The 20,859-nt window shown below is 65.1% G+C and overlaps 2 protein-coding genes across 2 annotated transcripts; both read left to right on the forward strand.

Moving 5' to 3' along the window:
• Positions 1–12,602: 12,602 nt before the first annotated feature.
• On the forward strand, positions 12,603–14,851 carry LOC116568764 (neutrophil elastase-like). Its single transcript, XM_032304420.1, has 5 exons — positions 12,603–12,714; positions 13,104–13,260; positions 13,502–13,643; positions 14,180–14,410; positions 14,572–14,851. The coding sequence occupies exons 1-5, from the start codon at positions 12,624–12,626 to the stop codon at positions 14,770–14,772; spliced, it is 822 nt and encodes a 273-aa protein (XP_032160311.1). The 5' UTR covers positions 12,603–12,623; the 3' UTR covers positions 14,773–14,851.
• Positions 14,852–16,217: 1,366 nt separating this feature from the next.
• CFD (complement factor D) lies at positions 16,218–19,210 on the forward strand. Its single transcript, XM_032304563.1, has 6 exons — positions 16,218–16,397; positions 17,394–17,473; positions 17,992–18,148; positions 18,235–18,379; positions 18,529–18,786; positions 18,992–19,210. Exons 2-6 carry the CDS (start codon positions 17,416–17,418, stop codon positions 19,151–19,153), a joined length of 780 nt encoding a protein of 259 aa, XP_032160454.1. The 5' UTR covers positions 16,218–16,397; positions 17,394–17,415; the 3' UTR covers positions 19,154–19,210.
• Positions 19,211–20,859: the final 1,649 nt, after the last annotated feature.

Consider the following 20,859-nt stretch of genomic DNA (forward strand, 5'->3'; position numbering starts at 1 on the left):
CCTGCCCTCACCCTAGCAGAGGGAGGGGCCGCCAAGGCTCAGAGAGGCCGGGGGGCTCCGTTCGGGAAGCATCAGGCTCTTGGTTTCGGCTCAGGTCATGATCTCAGGTCCTGGGTTCGAGTCCTGCGTGGGGCTCTCTGCTCAGCGGGGAGCCTGCATGTCCCTCTCCCCGCTCCCGTGCTCTCTCTCAAAAACGGGAAAAAAGGCAAGTTAAACAATACACATTCAGTGTATGTGACTAGACCTTTACAAACGTACACACGCATACTTAATAACACGCAGCAGACGGGCACCAACTCCGGCACGCGAGGAGTCCCACGGTCAGGGTGCGGACGTCAGCCCAGGAGCAGGGGAAGGCGCAGGGCGGGCGCAGCCGGCTCAGCTGAGGCCCCGAGAGGCCCCTCACCTCACTGGGGTTGGAGAGACATGAGCAAACCTCCCCGAGACCCTGTCTTTCGGCGAGAGGCTGCGCAGAGAGCTGCCCCCTGACGGCAGCAGTGTGGGTGCCTGGGCGGGTGGGGACCGGGAGCCTGGCAGGGTCTCATCCCGCACACAGTCCCGTGTCCCCAGCAGGAGACCACGGAGCGCAGCCACCACGGGAACGTGGCACAGGCGTGGAGAATGCCTGGGCTTCTGGGGCCACCGGCCCGTGGGGTCTCCGTGGGGTGGGCGGTTGGAGAGACACCTGTCGGGGCCGGCTGCTGCACCCAGAGGCGGGGAACACGAGGCTTAGCCGGGCGGGATGCGAGGCTTTCCAATCTTTCCGGCAGAGACTTTCCTTCTTTCTTTTTCTTAAGATTTATTTATTTGTCTTTGAGAGTGTGTGTGTGAGCAGGGGGGGCCGAGCGAGAGGGAGACTCTCCCACAGATGCCCCGGCTACTGGAACCCGGGACCCCGAGCTTTCGGCCCTGACTGAGAGCATGACCTGAGCCAAAACCGAGGGTCTGTGGCTCAGCCGCCCGAGCCCCCAGCCGCTCTTCCTGCGGGGACTTTCTCCCCGTGTTATGGACGACTGACCCCTCGGAGGGTCCAGGTGGAGTTAAAAATGCAGTACTGAGTTAGAGAGCAGCAATCCACGGTGGGGTCGGGGGGCACCAGGAGGGACACGCCGTGGGCGGCGCTCTGAGCCTCACCGAGCGCCAGCATTGCTGACCCCGCGACGCTGGAGGTCACTTGGGGTCTGCAGCAAGCAAAGACCTCCAGCCCCAGGGCCCACAGGGAGACAGCACAGCTCAGACCTCTCCCGGCCACTGGTGGGGCTTCGGGGACTACCTTCTCCACCATGAAGGTGGGGACAGGGCTCTTGGGGGCCAGCTCCCTGCCTGGAGCGGTCCCTCAGCCTCCTGTCCTGAACCCGGGTGCCCCAGTGCTGCCCTGCACCCCAGAAGTCCCCCGGTGCTCAGCCAGACTGACTGGCCACCAAGGTACTTGAGTTGGTGTTACCCCATCTTACAGATTGGGAGGCTGAGGCCTAGAGGGAAACGCCTGTGGCTCAGGACCTAAAGAGATCACTGCCTACTCATCGTTCAGAGGGGGAAACTGAGGCCTGAGGGGGCCGGGAGCCCTAACGCAGACCTAAGAAAGGAGTATTTTTCTCTTTGAAGGAGAAGAGGAGAGAGAGACGGACACACTGCAGGTGGAGCCTCCACACTCTCCCCGGCCGTGGCGGACCCACACGAGGTCGGGCGGCCCCCGGCCGTTGCCTGTTGCGTCACCCACACTTGCAGCGGGAGCCGGCCGAGGCCCCGGCCTCCAGCCCCCCACTTCCCTCCTCACCAGCCCGAGCCCCTGGAGGACGCCCCCCAGGCAGGCTTCCCAGCCCCTTCCCAAGCTTCCGCCTCCAGGCAGCCCCTCTGCCTGCCCTCAGCTGCCTGCCCCGCAGGCCTCAGTGTGACCCCCAGCTGCAGCAGAGCCCCCGGAGCGGGGGTCACGCTCCCCCTCCTTTTTTTTTTTTTTTTGGTTAAACTTTTATTTAAATCCACATTCAGTACAATCCATCCATTTAATGGTTCAATGGCCATTTGGTACCTTCACAAAGTCGTGTGACCATCACTTCTGATTCCAGAACATTCCATCAGCCCCCAAAGAAGCCCCGCCCCCATCAGCTGTCACCCCCACCCCTTCTCCACCCCTCCCCCAGCCCCCAGACCCCACAGCCCCCTTCCCGTCGGTGGAGGAGCCCGGTCTGGGCGTGTCACACGCGTGGACTCACACCCGTGCCCTTCTGTGTCTGGTTCCCTCCCTGCGCGTCGTGGGCTCGGGGTCCGTCCCCGGGGCCACACGTGGGGGCCTCGCTCCTGCTGGTGGCCCGGGGACGCTGCAGCACCTGGGGACTGCGTGGTGTGTCCGCTCACGGGCGGTGGGCACCGGGGGTGTCCGCCTGTGGCCAGTCTCCCTGCCGCGAACACGCGTGTGGGTGGGTCACAGTTTGGTTCTTCACCTCTGCTGGGGGGGACTTCCGGGGTCACACGGGAACCCCCTTTGATCTTTTGGGGGGATGGCCTGCCCGGCGGTTCCAGCATCCAGAGGAAGCCCATGCGGTGCGCAGGGGCTGCCGGCTGCTCCCCGGGGAGGATCCATCGTCCCGCCGTGGCTGGTGGATGAGAGCAGCTCCGTGGAGCCTGGGGAAGTTTCCGTGGTTCCCGTTACAAAGAGGCCAGGGGGAGACACGGGCTGTGAAGCAGGCAAGAGAGTCTGCACTTGGGGCAAGGCGGCCCCACGCCGCAGCCACCTGTGGCACCTTCCAGGCCCCACTGTGGTCAGGGCCACGCTGCCCTCGGGACAAACGTGGGCCCTTCCGTGGCCTCTGCCCCCGCGCTCCCGCCCTCCACTGCCCTTTTCTTCCGACGGGTTCCCTGCACTGTCAGGCCTCCGAGCTGGGGCGTCTTCGTGCCCAGGAAGGCGTGACTGACCGAAGCCCCCGGCCCCACGGCCGTCTCTCCAGCTGGGACACATGCGCCATCTGTTTCCTGCAAAGGTCCGTGAAACCCGTGCCTGCAGCAAGATTTCCCCAAACAAAGTAGCGACGACAACCAGGGTCGGTTCTCTTGGACAAACACTCAGGCCTTTGTTGGTGGGAGCAGGTGGGACTCGGTTTCCCCAGCCCCACACCACCCCCGCCTCACTCCCCTGAGTCAGGGACCCCTGCTCAGGCCCGCTTCACAGGCAGGCAAACTGAGGCCCCAAGAGAATGCCCCGTCCCTTCGGGTTTCAGATTCCCCTCGGTGCCGGAGGGACGAGAGGCCTCGTCCAAGGGGTGGGGGGGCCAGGCAGATCGGGGCCCCCAGCTCAGAAGGATGTGGCACACCCTGCAGGTGGCTCCTCTAGGGTCGCCGGGGCCACGGGACCCGGGGCAGGCTGGCACTGACCCCGCACGGCGGGCAGGTGCCCTGCGTCCTCTCGCAGCTGCGCCCCCGCTGTGCTGAGGGTTCCCTCCCGGCCGGGAGCCAGCGCGGCCCCTCGGAGAGCGCACGCTCCACGCGGACTTTCTGTCTGCCCTGCCCTCAATTTGGTGTCCTCCGTGTGTGCACGCCTTCCGTCCGAGGAAACCAGGCAGCGGGGGACACGGCTTCACCCCCAACAAGGTGGCCTGGGCTGTGAGACCCTGAGCCTCGGTCCCCCCACCTGCCAGCCCGGGTCGGGACATCGCTGGCCCCCGAGAGCGGGTGGGGGCCCGAGGCCAGAGAGGCCGGACGGAGCAGGCCGCGGCCAGGTCCGGCGTGAAGGGGCCCAGAGTTGCTGTCCACGTGCTCCAGAAGGGGCTGTAGGGCCGCCAGGCGCTGGCTCAGGACGCAGGACCCCGGGTGGCGGGGACACTTGGCACCTGCTGCTTTTCTGGACGCTCAGTCGAGCCACCTGTGTGGGGAATTTTCGTCTGAGACTCGTTTTAAAGGCCCAACGCCGCAGTCGGCGGGTGGTGGTCGCGGTTTCCCTGGGGACACACGCCCACAGAAGCCCGCCGGAGGGGCTGCTCCCCAAACGGACCCTGGCCTGGGCGTCAGCCGTACCTGGCTGGGGGGGGACGGGCACAGGCAGGGGTGGGGTGGGAGAGAGAGCTCCTCTGCTGGCGAAGACCAGGCCTGTCTGGTGGGGGGGGTCCCGGCCCTGGGGCTCGGCGTCTGCAGACCCGGGAGGGGCCCGGAAACCCACAATGTTAAAAAACAGTGTTTTAATTGAGGTAAAATTCGCAGAACATAAAATTCACCATTTTATTTATTTTTTTTAATTTTTTAAAAATTTTATTTATTTTTTTGACACAGAGAGAGAGAGATCACAAGCAGGCAGAGAGGCAGGCAGAGAGAGAGGAGGAAGCAGGCCCGCCGCTGAGCAGAGAGCCCGATGCGGGGCTCGATCCCAGGACCCTGAGATCATGACCTGAGCCGAAGGCAGACGCTTAACCCACTGAGCCACCCAGGTGCCCCCAAATTCACCATTTTAAAGTTACAACCCAGTGGTCAGCCATCACCTCCGTCTACTTCCAGAACGTTCCATCTCCCCAACAGCAACCCCGTCCCCATCAGCTGTCACCCCACACCCCTCCCACAGCCCCCGGCCCCCACGAGCCCCCTTCCGGTCCGGGGAGGAGCCTGGTCTGGGGTGTTGCACGCGTGGACTCACACCCTACGTGGCCGCCTGTGTCTGGTTCCCTCCCTGCATGCTGTGGGCTTGGGGTCCGTCCTCGGGGTGGCAGGTGGGGGCCTTGCTCCTGTCCACAGCTGGGGACGCTCCCGTGCGTTTGCTCCTGTCCACAGCTGGGGGACGCTCCCGTGCGTGGGGACCACACGTGTGTCTGTTCATCTGTCAGCTAACGGCTGACAAGCTCCTCTGTGTGTTTGGAAACTGAAGCCCCACGGGGCAGAGCTGAGAGCGCCGGCCGAACGTTCTCATGGCCCCACTCAGCAGCTGGGGAGACTGAGGCTCAGGAGGCCATGTGTCCGCCCCAGGACCCCAGAGCCCAGCAGAACCCGAGCCCAGGCGGCAGGTGTGTGTCTGCTCCCAGAAGACCTGGGAATGAGGAGGGGCTGAGCCGGGTAGGGTGGTGACAGGGACAGGGACAAGGTGCCTTCCCGCGCTTACCTCACCCTCGCTGTGGGCCGAGCACCTTCCAAACGTCACCGCCCTGAGGATGGTGCTACCGCTGTCCCCACGTCACCAGTGGGGAGGTGGAGGCCCGGGCAGCTCTGCCCAGCGGCCGGGGGGGGTCGCTGGGCGCCCCACGGCCCTCCGGTTTCCGCAGGTGAACGTGGGCCCCCACGCAGGCGAAGGTGGACGCCCCGGGGTGTGTGGACACAGGGGCTGGCCCGATGGAAGGCATGGCCCGTCCAGAGGGCAGAAGCCAGTCGATGTCTGTGGGGGGACAGACAGAAGGGACGCAGCCCTGACTGAGGGTGTGCCAATGTGTGAATGGAGCTCTCGGAGCCACCGGGCAGGGCTCCAGGTCAGCACCGTCCGCAGCGGCCTCGGAGGTGGTGCCCGAGGAGCCCCAGCGTCACCCGTGGGACTCCCGCCAAGAACGCAGGAGCGCTGCCCACCGCCAACCGCACACTCGGGCCCCTGCCGACCCGTGAGTTCCCTGCAAACATCGCCAAGGGACAGGAGAGGCCACAGCGCCGTCCCGGAGCGGAGGAGACAGGGACACCGGCCGATGCAGGAGGCCACCAACCTGCAGTCCCGGCTGTGCCGGGGGAAGTCGGCGGCACACACCTTGGGCAGCTTCTGACTTCCGCAAGCATGACGTCCTCCCAAAATGAAGAGTTAAAAGCGTTTTTTTCTTTGTCCCCAGGTTTGGTGAGCTCCTCTCTCTACATTTCTGCGGGTTTAAATCTCCCACTTAGCAATAAATGCACAAACATTTCCTCTTAGGGCACCTGGGCGGCTCAGGTCGTGATCTCAGGGTCCTGGGATAGAGCCCGGCGTCAGGCTCCCTGCTCTGCGGGGATCCTGCGTCTCCCTCTGCCTGTGCTCCCTGCCTGTGCTCTCGCTGTCAAAGAAAGAAGAGAGAGAAAATCTTAAAAATATATATCTCCTTTCCACCTGGACGTCTCCTTGCAGACGTGGACAGAGGGTCGTTCTCTGTGGGGGCTCCAGAGCTGGGCTGGGGCCGAGCCACATCGCTGACCCCAGCCCCTCGGTACCAGAAGCTCCAGTGCAGCAGTCACAGACGTCCCCGGACACTGCCCCGTGTCCCCTGGGACACATTCACGCCCCTGCGTCTTCCCTGGGGCGCGGTTCTAAACTCCCGCGCTCCCCGTGGTCCCAGTGGTGCAGGGTGGAAGTGAGGGGGGCAGGCGGGGGGACCCCGGCGCCCCAGCCCCACCACGGCCATGACCCTCACACCCGTCCTGCTGGCCATGAGTCGGGCCACGTGACCCTCTGTCTGCCTGGGCCCTGCTGATTCTGGGGGAATGTGCCCTCCAGCCAGTCCATCTAGGGCCCTCACGGCAGAAGTGGGGACAGGACGCAGGACCAGGGCAGGCTCCACCTACTGCTGTGATGAACGCCCCGAGGGGGGGGCCGAGGAGAGAATGGGGCATCTCTGGGCCGTTTGGCGTCTACAGAACCTCGCGGGGGTCCTGGGAAGGAAAGGTGAGCGGTGAGCTCCCCGCTTCGGCAGGTGCCGGTGCCGGTGCCGGTGCGGGGGGCGGGGGGCGGGGGAGGGCACAGCCGTGGGTGCGGGGGAGGTGGGGGCCCGTGGGGGGCGCACAGCGCAGCGGGCCGGGGTGGGGAGAGCGGCATGCGGGCAGGCCAGTGCCGAAGGTGCTAGAGGAGGCGGAGCCAGAGGCCGTCCAGAGCCTTCATGGGATGAGAATGGTACGGACCTCAGTCTGCTCGTTTGGAAAATGGGTCGCCTCACCGGCTCCCCCTCCTGCTTCTTCAAATCCTCCCTGGCCTTCAGGACCGCGTGCTGCCACCCCCAGAAACCTTCAGAAATACTAAGGATGTGGCTGCCAGGCTCCCCCGCCCCCAGCAGTGGCTCTGCCCAGACCCTCCTCCTTCTGCCAGCGGACCCCAGTGCCATGTGGACAAGCCACGGGACACCCATTTTCCAGATGGGGAGATGGAGGCTCCAAGAGGTCCTGGGCCTGGATGAGGTCACACAGTGGCTTTGCCCTCTCCCAGTCTGGGGGCTCCCTGGGCCCCAGTGGTGGCAGAGACCACGCATGGGCCAGAAGCTGAGCCCCACTCGCAGCCGTACGTGGCGGGCATCCGTTCAAGCTCTGTGCTGCCCACTGTCCACTCCCTGCAGTCTTGTGAGCCTGGCCCTGCCCTGGGGTCTGCGGGGGAGGCAGCCCTGCCTGGGGTTTTGGCGGGGGCCAGTCCTGCCCTGAGGTCCAGGAGGGGAGCTGGCCCTGCCCCAGGCCACCCCCTCCTTCCCTCTGCCCAACCCTCTTGTGCCAAACTAGGTGAAGCCTTTCCCCTGCTCTGCAGCCTGAGCTAGGCCCCTGGTGTCAGGACAAGGCCCAGGAGGGGTGAGCTCAAGCCACGTGTCCTGACCCCAGGCCCAGCACCCGTCATAGCTCAGGGGCAAGAGCGCAGACCAGGTGGTCAGGCCCTTCCAGGCAGCTTTGGAGAGTCAGTCACCGAGGGGGCTGTGCTCTGGGTGTCTCGGGGCACGGGAACCAGTGAACGAGGGGCCAGAAGACAGGCACCTGGGTTTCTCAGCGGCTCCATCCTGGTGGGTGTGGCGCCTGGGCCCACCCCTGCTGACCCCGAGTCCACCTGCCGAAGTCCGCTTTGCTCACCTGTTTGAAGTCAGCGGCGATGCACAGCGTTGGGTGGGTGGGCGGGGCCAGCAGGCCTGCAGGACCCCATCACTCATCCCACAGTATGCATTTATGGAGTGCCTACTGTTTACAAAGCCCCATGCAGATGCTGGGACACGGCCGGATGTGCAACTGGCTTGGCAGCAATAGAGTCATCTGGCAGCCCCACAGTCACCCTTTGGGCGCTCCTGCCTCCCAGCCTGGCCCTGGCCACCCCCAGCCTTGCTGCCAGCCTTACCCTTCTTGGTGTAACTGAACCGCTCCTCTCTTGCCTGTTCACCTCCACTCTACGTTCAGTCCTCCTCCCCTGGGCCTGAGCCTCCCACCCTGAAAATGGGCTCCTGGGGGCAGAGGCAGGATCCCCAGGGCCTGGTATAGGACCAAGAATTCAGCTGGCACCCAGTGTTTTGTGAGTGAACTAATCAACCAACGTGACCAATGTTACAAGGCAGAGGCCCCTGGAGTCGGAGAAAACAGCCCTGGCAGGGTTTAGAGGATCGGCAGGGCAGGCTCCCCGGAGGAGGTAACTTCCAGGTGGAGCCGGAGGCTGAGTGAGAGGGGCCAGGTGGAGGGGACGGTGTGGGCCAAGTGCTGGAAGAGGCCCTTCGGCGTAGGCAGGACGTGCATGGATGCGGGGGGGGGGAGGTTGTGGGGCCGGCCGACCACGCTCTGCCCCAGCCGGACTTCCCCGCCGCCCTCCTTGCCCGGATGCCGGGGGCCCAGTGCCCGGCCTCCAGCAGGCCCGGCTGGTGCCCCCAGGTTTCCCAGACGCCCCTCACTGTCGCTCGCTGCAGCTCCGGCATCGGCCCTGAACGTGCGTGTCCCCAGCACCTGGCGGCCTGGCCATGTGGCCAGAGGGGCTCCCGGGGGGCCTGGGTGCCCCAGAACAGAAGGGACCCTAGGGACGGCCCGGGGGACGGACGGTGGCCGGGCACCCACTGAGCAGCTGCGGGCCGCAGTGGGTGTCCCCACCTGGACCTGGGCGCGGGGGGGGCTTCTGTGGGGTGATGTGCGGGCCGGCCTCGCCCCCACAAGGCAGGGTGGGCTGAGTGAATGCAGCAGCCTTCGTGGGCCTGGGGGCTTTCTCCCCTTGGGTAGTGTGGGTTAGGGTCATTTCGGTGTTGTTCAGGGAGCCACAGCCCGAATCCAGGGGCCGCGTGTGCAGTAGGCCCTGCTCTCCGCTGGCCTTATCTCCCTCCTCTCCGCTGGCCTTATCTCCCTCCTCCTCCGCACCTCCAAAGAGAAATCCAGACTCTAAACATTTACCCCTAGATGGCACCCCAGCCTCTCACACCGTGGCCCAGCCCGGGTGGCCCACCCACCTGTCCCCACCCTTCCTGGAGGACTCAGCAGCCTCTTGGTCTGCAGCCACATCCTTCAGACTGTGGCCCCCTCTGTGGTCTGGGACGGTACCACCCCCCAGCGCTCCGGCCGCCCCCCCCCACCCCGCCCCGTGGATGGGGCCCATGCGGGGTTCGAGGGCGGCCCTCCCGCAGGGGCCCCAAGCCAGGGGGCGACCACAGCCCTGAGTTGGGGAACTGTGTGCAGAGTTTGAGCAGGAGGCTGCTTCCTCCCTCCCCCGCGCGCGGATGGCCCTTACCGCGCGGCAGGGTTCTCGGGAGGCCCGCGCCCCACGGCCACGTCAGCAAAGCAAAAGTTGAAACTCCTTCCCAGGCTTCTGCCTGTCCTTTCTTAGTGCTGAGAGTGGCTGAGGACGACCAGCGCCCCTGTCCCCGAGCCCCAAACTCAGGATGGGGGGTTGGGGCAGAGGCCTGGTGGGCTCAGGCCATGGTGGGTCTCACTTCCCGGACGCACACGGACTCGGGTTTTAACCCAGCCCTGCAGGGTGACCCTGGTTAAGTCGCTACCCGTCTCTCAGGTTCCTTGTCTAGAAAATGGAGTCACCCCAGACATTTCCAGAACTGTCCAGGGAGGCCGTCAGGGACCAGCTCTGTTCCCCCAGCTCCCAGCACAGGGATCATTAGGGAGGCTTCCTGGAGGAGGTGGCCATGACTGAGCTGACTGCCGCTGCATGGAGAGGAACGGAAGGGCCGCGGGCAGGGGCACAGCAGGTGTGAAGGCTCCGCCTCAGGACCAGCAAGGCCTGCGTGTGGATGGGATGGGCAAGGCCGAGAGGAGAGGTCAGGGGGTGGCGGGGTCCCGGAAATGGACTGGGTTGGGCCTAGAGGAGAGGTCGGAGGCTGGGAAGAGGCGAAGGTCATTGGCCAGGAGGGGGCGGGTGGTCGTGGCGAGGAGGCCGTCAAGTCTCAGAGAGAGGCCACACGGACTGGGAAGGCGGGGCCTCACGGACTGGGAAGGCGGGGCCACACGGACTGAAAGGCGGGGCCTCACGGACTGGGAAGGCGGGGCCTCACGGACTGGGAAGGCGGGGCCTCACGGACTGGGAAGGCGGGGCCACACGGACTGGGAAGGCGGGGCCTCACGGACTGGGAAGGCGGGGCCTCACGGACTGGGAAGGCGGGGCCACACGGACTGGGAAGGCGGGGCCTCACGGACTGGGAAGGCGGGGCTTCCCCTCTGGATCGACTCTGCTGCCACCTGGCGGCAGCGTGCACATCGGCGCCCCCTCCCCCCGCCCCCCAGCCCCCACGCCCGCCCTCTTCACAGCTCTTGCCTCGCGGCTGACCGCGGCGGGGCAGGAGCCCCACGCTCACACCAGCCTGCCCGCACCGACGTCGTGGCCCGATCCTGGGAAACGTTTGCGGATGAGCGCGCGAGATGTCAGGAATTCCCCGAATCCCCCAGGAGCGAGGCAGGGAAGTGGTTTCCCTAAAAAGCCCAGAGGGACCTTTAGTGCGCAGAGAAGGGGGTCAGGGAGGCTTGCTGGAGGGAATGGAGCCCACTGATGGGATCGGAGAGCCCAGAGCGCCGGCGGCCCCCGCCACCCCGCTTTCCCGTGGGCTCATGCCTGTGACGCTGGCTCGGGGACGTGGGCTCGCAGCCGGGATCAGACCCCAGGAGCGGAGGACCGGGGCGTCGGGGCGATTTGCTAGAGGTGGGCTGGGCTTGTGGAGACTCAGCGACTCACACAACCCCAGAGCGGGGGCCTCTGGGAGTGAGGGTCCCCCGGCGGCTGGGGTCTGCGCCCCGGGGGGCCACCCCCACACTCAAATCACTTTCTTATTGTGGCCTAACTCAGACCGCCTAAAGTGCACGGAGCCCGCGGGCGCCAGGCCTGTTCCCCGGCATGTGCCGCAGAGTCACTCTGCTGACTGGTCACTCTGGTCCGGAATTAGAGCCTCCCCGGCTCGTGCTCCCCAAGGCGGCCCCACCGCCCTCCTAAGGGAGGTTAATGGTTAACAACCCTCAAGGACAGCACTTTCTTATCTCAGGACTTCAGAAACCTCCGTTCCTTTCATCCTTGCGCCCGCCAGGAGGCAGAGCCTGGTGTGCAAGCTGTGGTCCTCCTGACCGAGACAGTGAGGCACAGAGCGCTGGAGCCGGTGGCCTGGACCCGTGCAGTAGGCAAGCGGCCACATGAGGGTATGAACCCAAAGTCAGCACACCTGACCACCATGACACCGATGAACATGGTATACAGATGGTGCTCAACAGATGCAGCGTTGGTGAAATCTGTCGTCCCTGCAGAGCCACTTCCTCCAAAGACAGGGCTGCCTCCCCTCCCCCCATCCCCAGACTGGAAAGGGGTGCTTACTAAGTGCTCTATGGTCACTTGAACAAAGCAGGTTGGGGGGACCCTGCCAGGAGGGGAGGGGGCAGGCCTTGTCACTGTGCATCAGACCAAGGCGGGGGACAAAGAGTAGACATGGAGCACCTGCTGTATGCCGGGCTCGGGGACAGCAGGGCGGGTGTCCTCACCCCTGCAGAGTATGGGATTCGCTGTCTGCGGCCATGTGGGACAAAGGGGACCCTGACCGTGGCCCCAGCTCTGGGCAGCCCTGCCCCGCCCCCCAGCCTGCGGGAGGATCCGTTGCTCCTTCCCCCAAACCTTGCCGGAGCCGGGAGAACGTTGCTTCTTGCGACAGTGGCCCGCAGGCTTTTGGAGCTGGAGCATCCTGGGGGAGGCGGGAAGTGGACCAGGGGTCATGGGGGTGGGGGCTGGGCCCTGGGGACCCCGGCTCTGTTGTTCCACTGAGTTCCTCTGCTGCTCCAGGCAGGAGCATCCCAGCCTGCAGGCGGGGGCTGGGATCCAGGGCCGCTGGCCGGCCGTGCTGGGGTGGGGAGGGGGTTCCGCGGCGCTCAGGGAGTTGGGGATCGGGGGCTGCTTCCCAGAATTTCTGGCCCCACTGAGAGTGAGCTCTGCCTGAGCTACAGCCATAGAGTCTGGAGGGCCCGGCCCTGATCAGGAGGGGCTGCAGACCCCACCCTGCTGTGAACCGTGGGGCCTGGGGCCGGCCCCAGATCTCCTGGGGGTCACTGGATGGGAACTCATGGGGGAGGCCCTCGCTCTGCCTCGTCTCAGATGGGGGCCCAGCAGCCTTGCCGCCCCTGTGGAATGTCAGGACCTTGCACGGTGCCCTGGGTAAACTGAGGCACATGCGGGGCCCCAGCCAAGGACTTTTGGGCCTAGGGTGCCAGATTTAGGAAACACACAGGACACCTAGTTCTACGTGAATGTCGGACGAACAGGGACTAGCTACAGACAAGTGTGTCCTCTGCAATATTTGGGAGCTAATTATACTAAAAACAATGTTTATCCGACCCTCGCTGAGACCCCGCTGGGCCCCTCGCGCACTCCTCCCACCCTCCTCTTCCCGTCACTCACCTCCCAGGGTCCGGGAGAGGAAGTGGGGACACCTGGCCCCACGGTGGGGCCCCCGTAACGGCCTCCAGGCGTGGGGCTATAAGAGGCACGGGTGGGCGCGGGAGGGGGGCAGATGCGCCAGAGCCCCGGCCCCGCCATGACCCCAAGCCACAGCTCCTCCAGCCCTACCCTTGTCCCCCTGCTGCTGGCCGCGCTGCTGGGCGGTGAGTGGGGCCATGGGTCTGTCTGTCCGTCCCTCCCCACCTGCCCAGACCCTCAGGGCCCTCGCCCTTGTCGGGAGGTGGCAGCAGGACGAGGGGGCCCGTCCGCACAGGAGGACGCCGGCTCTGAGTGCTGAGGCCGCCGGGGGAGCCCAGAGCCGGGCTGAACCAGAGGTCGCACCCTGAGGACTCCGAAGCCGTGGGGTCTCAGTCCAGCTATGCCGGGTTGAGGTGCGGGGGGTGGCAGGTCCCCTCTGCCCTTTGGGCCTCAGTTCCCTCACCGGGGGCGCAGGCCCGTGAGGAGCCCCCGCCCTGCTGTCCCGTCGGAGGACACCCGCTCCGCAGGGCCCCTCCATGGGCCTCACCGCTCCACCCCCTCCCGGTGTCCTCAGGCCCAGCCCTGGCCTCGGAGATTGTGGGGGGCCGCGCGGCCCGGCCCCACGCATGGCCCTTCATGGTGTCCCTACAGCGGCGTGGAGGCCACTTCTGCGGGGCTACCCTCATCGCTCCCAACTTCGTCATGTCGGCTGCCCACTGCGTGGACGGTCTGTGAGTGCCCCCGTCCTGCCTTCCCTCCTTGGAGCCCCGTCCCCGCATCTGTGTGCGGAGAGAGCGAGACCGGGCGCCTGCGGTCCCCCCGGGGGTCTGCCCCGAGCCCGCCCCGCGCCCGCCCGCGCCCCATGAGCGCCCCTTCCCCCCGCCCCGGGCTCAGAGGGGGCACATCTGAGCTCTCGGGGCTCCCCACCAGCGGGGCCGCCTCCAGTCACCTCCTGTCTCTCCCTTGCTTGAGGGACTTCCGGTCGGTGGTGGTGGTTCTGGGGGCTCATGACCTGGGGCAGCGAGAGCCCACGAGGCAATCCTTCGCCATCCGGCGGGTCTTCGAAAGCGGCTTCGACCCGCAGAGGCTGCTGAATGACATCGTGATCCTCCAGGTGGGAAGCCCTGGGGGGGGCGGTACGCCCAGGGCAGGACTCCTGGGGAGGGGGCTGGAGACTGCGGGGCGTGACTGGGCCCCGGCTCTAAGTGGGTACGTCACCCGTTGTGCCTCAGTCCCCACCTCTGTAACAGGGTGAAACAAACGCCACCCGGCAGGGCCGTTGAGAAATCAGATGAGATCCTAGGGGGAGCTCTGAGCCGTTGCCGATCCACAAACTCAGTTTATGGGACCAAGCACAGGGACCGCTCCTGTCTGTGAAATGGGGCAAAATTCCCCACGTTCAGCTGGCGGGAGATTTAAGGAGGAAACCCTCTTTTCCCTAGTCCTTACAAGTTAGGATTCTTGTCTGAGAATGTTCTGGAATGCTGTGTTTTATTGAGTACCTACCGTTTACTGCATTCAAGACGTCCAGAGATGCTCTGAGCCACTGTGGTCGCTCCCACTGTAGAGATGGGGAAACTGAGGCCCGGGGAGGGGAGGGCCATGCCTCCCCGCTCCGGGGACGCTCTGACACGCCATCCGGCCCTGCAGCTCAACGGGTCGGCCACCATCAACAGGAACGTGCGGTTGGCCAGGCTGCCTGCCCAGAATCAAGGCGTGGGCAGTGGGGTCCCGTGCCTGGCCATGGGCTGGGGCCAGCTGGGCACGGCCCGGCCACTGGCCAGGGTCCTGCAGGAGCTCAATGTGACCGTGGTGACCACACTCTGTCGCCGTACCAACGTGTGCACGCTGGTGCCCCGCCGGCAGGCTGGCATCTGCTTTGTGCGTACCACCAGCCCCTCCCCTGCATCCCCACCCCGCTCCTGCCCCCAGAAACCCAGCCCTCCCCAACACCCCCCACCCCTGTCCGTCTCTGTGGGAGGGCTCCGGCCAGGCTGACCTGAGCCCCAGACGCCGGCCCCCAGCCCTGTCTGTCTCCGCAGGGGGACTCCGGCGGGCCCCTGGTTTGCAACGGGCTCGTCCAGGGCATCGACTCCTTCATCCGCGGGGGCTGTGGCTCCGGGATCTACCCAGACGCCTTTGCTCCCGTCGCCCAATTTGCAGACTGGATAAACTCCATCATCCGCCGCCGGGACGACCTGCCGCCCGTCCACCCACGGGACCCGGCTGGCAGGACCATCTAGAAGGGCTGCCCCAGGCCGGGCCCGGCCCGCACGCCCCCTTCGCACCACACACAATAAACCCTCTCTGTTTTGTACGAACGCGTCCGGTGTTGGTGGCTGCACCGCTGGGTCTAGCTGGGTCTCTAGCATCTGGGAAATCTCACAAGTGTGCTGTCACCAACGAGCGGCAAACCCAGGGCCTCAGGGCAGGAAGCCCCTTCCCCACCCTCCACAGAAGGAGCCCAGTTACCATTTCGGGTTCCCAGGCTCAGCCAGTGGAATTGGTGCTGCGGGGGGTGACGGTGCCCGGCGGGAGCTCCCTGAGGGTCGCGGGGTGCAGGACCTGCCCATGTTCACTCAGCGGGCCCTCTCTCTGGCCCTTGAAGCAGGTCCTACTCACGCCCCCCGTTTTACAGATGAAGGGCTGGGGGTCCACACAGGTGCGAGGCCGCGCCGCCCAGGAGCCTAGGTTTGAGTCCCAGCTCTGTGACTTTGGGCAACTGGCTCTCTTTCCCTGAGGCTCAGTTTCCCTGCAGGAAGGAGGGAGGTGAGTGGTCCAGGCCCCAGACTGGCCTCAGCCCTGCCCACCCCTCGGACCTCCACTCCTGCTGGGGGTCACCAGCCTGGGCTCTCCTTCTTCCGGGCTTTGGTGCTCCCTCCGCCCGCCCGGGGCTGTTGCCGGCAGCTCCCCTCACAACACCTCCTCCCAGTCCTGTCCGCTACGGTGTCTGTCCTCCAATTTGCTCCGCCACCGGAACACTGGGGTACAGCCTAGCGGCCTGTCCGTGCAGCACAGCATCGGGGTGTCTATCTTCTACCTGTAAGGGCCTACCTAGCCAGAGCGAGCCCTTTCTTACCTACCTACTTATTTAAGAGACCGAGCACAGGCAGGGGAGGGGGAGCAGCAGGCAGAGGGAGAAGCGGGGAGCCCAAAGTGGGGCTGGATCCCTGGACCAACCCAGGGCTCATGACCTGAGCCAAAGACGGATGCTTAACCGACTGGACCACCCAGGGGTAGCTTCCAACGTCACACTAGCGCTCTCTGCTCGCCAGCACAGCATCTGGGGGCATTCAAGGTTATTTATTGAACTGTCCTGTCTTGCTGAGTCATTCCCAAATTTTGTCGCAATTTGCAACTCTTACATAATCTGGACTCCATACCCTAACGGACTTTTGTTCAGAGTTTCTGATTTTAATAAGTAAACATGTTAAGAACTAACAAATCACACTGGTTGTATTTTTCCTATTCTTCTGTGTATGAAACAGTCCACCGGGGAGAGGAAAGCACCAGCCGTGTCCACCGCAGTCGTGTCCACCGCAGTCGTGTCCACCGCAGTCCGCCCCACCCTCGTGGCCCCAGCACTGGCCCCGCCATAGGTTCACAAGACATTGATCCGTCATCCCCACCTTATAAAGGGCCACGTAACCCACCTTGTGCTCATCAGAGCCTGCTGTGCCTTGCTCACAGTGATTGGTTGGGGAGGGGACATGCAATCAAAGCTCAGTGAACCAGACAGACACAGCCTTGAGAAGCTGGTTGGAATGAAGGGGAGTTCTGGGAAAGGGCCCACTGAGCCACTGGGCTGAGTCTGGGGCCCATGGGCCCACAACAGGAGAGCCTGGTGAGGAGAAAAGCCACCAAAGAGGTGAGAAGAAACCAGAAACATAGAAACCTGATATTATTCAGGTACCTGGATCAAGCCTCACCTGAAGGTAGACCCGGAAATTTCCATTTAAATTTCCTTGAAGACTCCATCGAGTTCAATTTGATTGTTCTGTTTCTTTTTCTTAAATTAAAAAAAAAAATTTATTTGTCAGAAAGAGAGAATGTACAAGCTGGGGGAAGGGAGAAGCAGGCTCTCTGTGTGGGGCTGGATCCCAGGACCTCGGGATCATGAGCTGAGCTGAAGGCAGACGCTTCACCGACTGAGTCACCCTGGCGCCCCATGTTCTTTTAGTTCTTCAAAAAGATTGTTATTTATTTATTTGAAAGAGAGAGAGATCAGGAGCAGGGGGAGGGGCAGAGGGAGAAGCAGACTCCCTACTGAGCAAGAGCCCAATGTGGGGCTCGATCCCAGGACCCCGGGATCCTGACCTGAGCCAAAGGCAACCGCCTCGTCGCCCCTTAACTTGGTTTTTCCATCACTCGTATCCAGTAGGCTTCCCAGCTGCCCCTACGCGCCGCCTTTCTAATACTCGAGTTGTTGGGGTATCAGGCCCACAACCACGAAGGACAAAGCCATCAAATGACCTCTCCGCCCCCACCCAACCTCCTCTCCCAGCTGAAGAGGAAGAGAAAGAAGGGAGGGACAGAAGGAGGAAGTTGGTTGTTCGCAGCTGCTGTTGGGAAACTTTGGGGCTGTGAGGGCACCCTGAAGAGCCCGGGCTAGTGGGCGGGGGACTGGGGGCAGGAGAGGCTGGAGGGTGGGTCCATCCTGCTCTGCTCTCCCCCGGTCCGGAGGGTCTCCTGCCGCCTGCGTACTCTTGGGCTGGAGCACTGAGGGAGCTTAACCCCACCGCGGGGCAGGCGGGAAGCAGGCCAGGCAGGTACCGCTTTCCCCAGCTGGGCGGCTGCCCACCCAACAGGCGGCTGGGTGGAAGCACCGCCCCCAGCCACGGCCCTACAAGTGCCCCCTCGGCAGGCTCCAGCCACACAGCAGCAGCATGGCAGGCCACGGGATGTGCCTGGTGACTCTGGTCCTCCTGGGAGCCGCTGTCTGTGGTGAGTGGACCTGGATGAGGGGACAGCAGCAGCCACCAGTCTGGAGGGCAGTCAGGCAGCCAGCACCACTCCCCCACTGGCTCCACTAGGTGGACAGGAAAGGGGACAGAGTCCCCGTGAACGGAAGGCTCTCAAGTCCAGGAACTTTCAGAACTTGGACTGTAAGGCCTGAGCTGCCCCCACCAAGAGGATCCATGGCTTCACGGGGCTGCAGGGGACAGGACTGCGGGCCAGCAAAGCTGAGGCCGGCAGGACCGCAGCCCCCCTCAGCTCACATCTGCCTTGAGGCTGTTAGGCGCAGTGCGCAGGCCCGGGATTTGCCCCGACCCCACCATTCCCTACCATTATGTCCGCCCGCCGTGGCCCTGGTCCCCAGCGCAGTTCGCAGCTCTGGTGGGCAGAATCCCAGGCGTGGGCTGCAGCGGGGCCGGGGGTGGGGGCGTGGGGGGTTGGAGGGAGGTGTGCGGGCTCCGTGCGGGTCAGTCCTGGAGGGCTCAGGCCCACCTGCCCACCCCCAGCGGCGCAGCCTCGCGGGCGGATCCTGGGCGGCAGCGAGGCCGCGTCCCACGCGCGGCCCTACATGGCATCGGTGCAGGTGAACGGCAGGCACTTATGCGGCGGCTTCCTGGTGTCTGAGCAGTGGGTCCTGAGCGCGGCACACTGCCTGGAGGAGGCGTGAGTGGCCTGAGGCGGAGCCAAGAGCGCGGGAGGGGGTCTGGGCGGGGGTGGGGACGTGGCTCTGAGGCGGACCCCACTCCCAGGGCCCACGGGAAGGTGCAGGTGGTCCTGGGCGCGCACTCCCTGTCGCAGCCGGAGCCCTCCAAGCGCCGGTACGACGTGCTCCGCGCAGTGCCCCACCCGGGCAGCCGGCCCGACACCATCGACCACGACCTCCTGCTGCTGAAGGTCAGCCGGGTCCAGCCGCACGCACCCCGGCCCGCCTCCCCCGACCCCCGTCCCCCGTGCCCCCAGGCCAGCCGCACCCCCTCCTGCGGGACGGCCCCCGCCCGCGCGCCCGCGCCCGCCCCGACGCTCGCTTCCGCCCCGTCCCGCAGCTGTCAGAGAAGGCCCAGCTGGGCCCCGCCGTGCAGCCCCTGCCTTGGCAGCGCGAGGACCGCGACGTGGAGGCCGGCACGCTTTGCGACGTGGCCGGCTGGGGTGTGGTCAGCTACGCGGGCCGCCGGCCGGACCGCCTGCAGTACCTGCCCCTGCGGGTGATGGCCCGCGCCACCTGCAACCTGCGCACGTACCACGACGGCACGGTCACCGAGCGCATGATGTGCGGGGAGAGCAACCGCCGCGACACCTGCGCGGTGCGCCGGGGGCGGGGCCACGAGGGGCGGGGCGGGGCCACGAGGGGGCGCGGCGTGCGGCGAGGTGGGCCCGGGGGCGGGGCTTGTGGTCTCTGCCCGCGGGGACGCGGCTGGACCGAGGTCCGGACAGGTGCGGAGGACAGGAAGGGCGGGGGCCGGGGGCCGGGGGGTGCGCGGACGCAGCGCTCACGGCCCGCCCCCACAGGGCGACTCCGGGGGCCCGCTGGTGTGCGGCGGCGTGGCCGAAGCCGTGGTCACTTCGGGCTCGCGCGTGTGCGGCAACCGCAAGAAGCCCGGCATCTACACGCGCTTGGCGAGCTACACGGACTGGATCGACCGCGTGCTGGCCGAGGGTGCGTCCGCCTGAGGGGTCCCGGGGGGCAGCGGTCCCGGGGGCCAGCAATAAAGTCCTGTCCTGCAAGCACCCGCCTGCGTTGAGCACGCGCCGCCGGCTGCGGGGGGAGGGGGCCCGGGGCCCGAGGGCGGCGAGGGCGGCGCTCCACACTTCGACCGCAGCCGGGCGCCCCGACTCTTCCACGCGCGACCGGGAGGGGCTCACGTCCCAGGTGCCCCTTCCCCTCCCACGGATGTCCGGCCTTCCCAAGCGGGCGGGAGGCCCACTGTGCGCGACGCCCTGCTCTGGGCTGAGCCGTAGGCTCGCAGACCCTTTGAAGTCAGTCATGTTCTTACGACCCATGTCCTACATGCAGACACTGAGGCTCGAAGGCTTCGCGACTCTCGCGACTTTCCTGGGGTCCCGGGAGGCTTCCAGGCAAAGCCCAGATTCAGCCGAACCCCTGCACATGCGTTCAGGGTCATCTCCAGCGGCTCCCAGGGTCACAGAATGAGTTAGGTGACTGGCACCCTGGGCCTCAGTTTACCCTTCTGGGCAACGACAGGGAGGTCAGAGGGCAGAACCCACACCCGGAGGCCCTTCACTTTCTCCCACCCGGACGAGGAGCCATGGAGACCCAGCCCCTGCTGGCCCAGGTGTCAAGCTTGGTCCACCAAAGGGGTTCAGGACTTCCCTTTTGTTGAAAAGGAGACCGAGGGTCTGAGAGGTGAAGTCAGGGGCCCCACTGGGGGTTGGAGAACGGGGGCTGGAACCTGTGGCCAAGTTTCACTTTCCTGCCATAGAGCGTCCACCTTGGGAGTCATACGCTCTGTATGAAATAGGCACTTAGTGAGCACCTAATGTGTACTCAGTCCTGGGCTGGGCACTGGGGGCAGACACCTGCTCACAGAAATTGAGTCCCACAGCCCTTCTGAGAGCCGACGGGAGGCTCATGGCTTCCTGCCAAATTTAACAGACTGTCCGGAAACGCAAGGGAAAGGGAAACGTGCGGGTCATTCCGACACAGGAGACTCATCCGTTCAGCGGGTATTTCCTGAATGGGACAGTCCAGGTGGGGGGTGGGGGTTACCAGACTTGGCAAACAGAAACACAGTATGTCCGGGTAAATGGCGATTTCAGAAAAACAACTTGTATCGTAAGTAATCACACAATATTTGGGACCAGCTTGTACTAAAACATTTGTTTGTCTGAAATTCACATCTAGCCAGCTCAGGGGCAGGGGGCAGGCTGACGACCGACGCTGGGGGCCCAGCCCTGGCACCTGCAGGTCAGGAAGGGGACAGACACTGGGGAGGCCTGCCCCACCCCACCCCGCCCTGGGGGCCCACGGGCATCCTCAGTGGCCTCCCCTAGCGCTGGGGCTTCCTCACAGCGGCTTGGGCTCCAGGGAGAGGGGCCACGAGCAAGGCCACGTCCACCCACGCAGGGGCCACGGGCATCGCTTCTGCACAGACTCGGACGCAGGCGTGGGAGAGCCCCGACGGACCCGAGGGGAGGGGACCCGGACCCACCTCTCGGCAGGAGTCGTGTTCATGTCGTAAAACCACAACTTAACCTTAAACCCCTGAAGTGGGAGTGCGAAACGGGCCCGCTGTCCTAAAGCAAGTAACCAGCTTAAAAAACGACTTGAGGACACATGGCCAAGAACAGGGCCCCGTGGGAGGTGCGAGGCAGGAGCGCGCAGGAGCCCCGAAACTGAGCCACACACTGCACAGCAG

Source organism: Mustela erminea, chromosome 1, assembly GCF_009829155.1.
Source record: "Mustela erminea isolate mMusErm1 chromosome 1, mMusErm1.Pri, whole genome shotgun sequence".
Classification (NCBI taxonomy): Eukaryota; Metazoa; Chordata; class Mammalia; order Carnivora; family Mustelidae; genus Mustela; species Mustela erminea.

Coding starts and splice junctions, on each gene's coding strand:
- LOC116568764 (XM_032304420.1), top strand. CDS start 12,624: ATGCGCCAGAGCCCCGGCCCCGCCATGACCCCAAGCCACAGCTCCTCC. Junction 13,644..14,179: donor ATGACATCGTGATCCTCCAG/GTGGGAAGCCCT, acceptor CCGGCCCTGCAG/CTCAACGGGTCGGCCACCAT. Junction 14,411..14,571: donor GGCAGGCTGGCATCTGCTTT/GTGCGTACCACC, acceptor CTGTCTCCGCAG/GGGGACTCCGGCGGGCCCCT.
- CFD (XM_032304563.1), top strand. CDS start 17,416: ATGGCAGGCCACGGGATGTGCCTGGTGACTCTGGTCCTCCTGGGAGCC. Junction 17,474..17,991: donor CCTGGGAGCCGCTGTCTGTG/GTGAGTGGACCT, acceptor GCCCACCCCCAG/CGGCGCAGCCTCGCGGGCGG. Junction 18,787..18,991: donor ACCGCCGCGACACCTGCGCG/GTGCGCCGGGGG, acceptor CCGCCCCCACAG/GGCGACTCCGGGGGCCCGCT.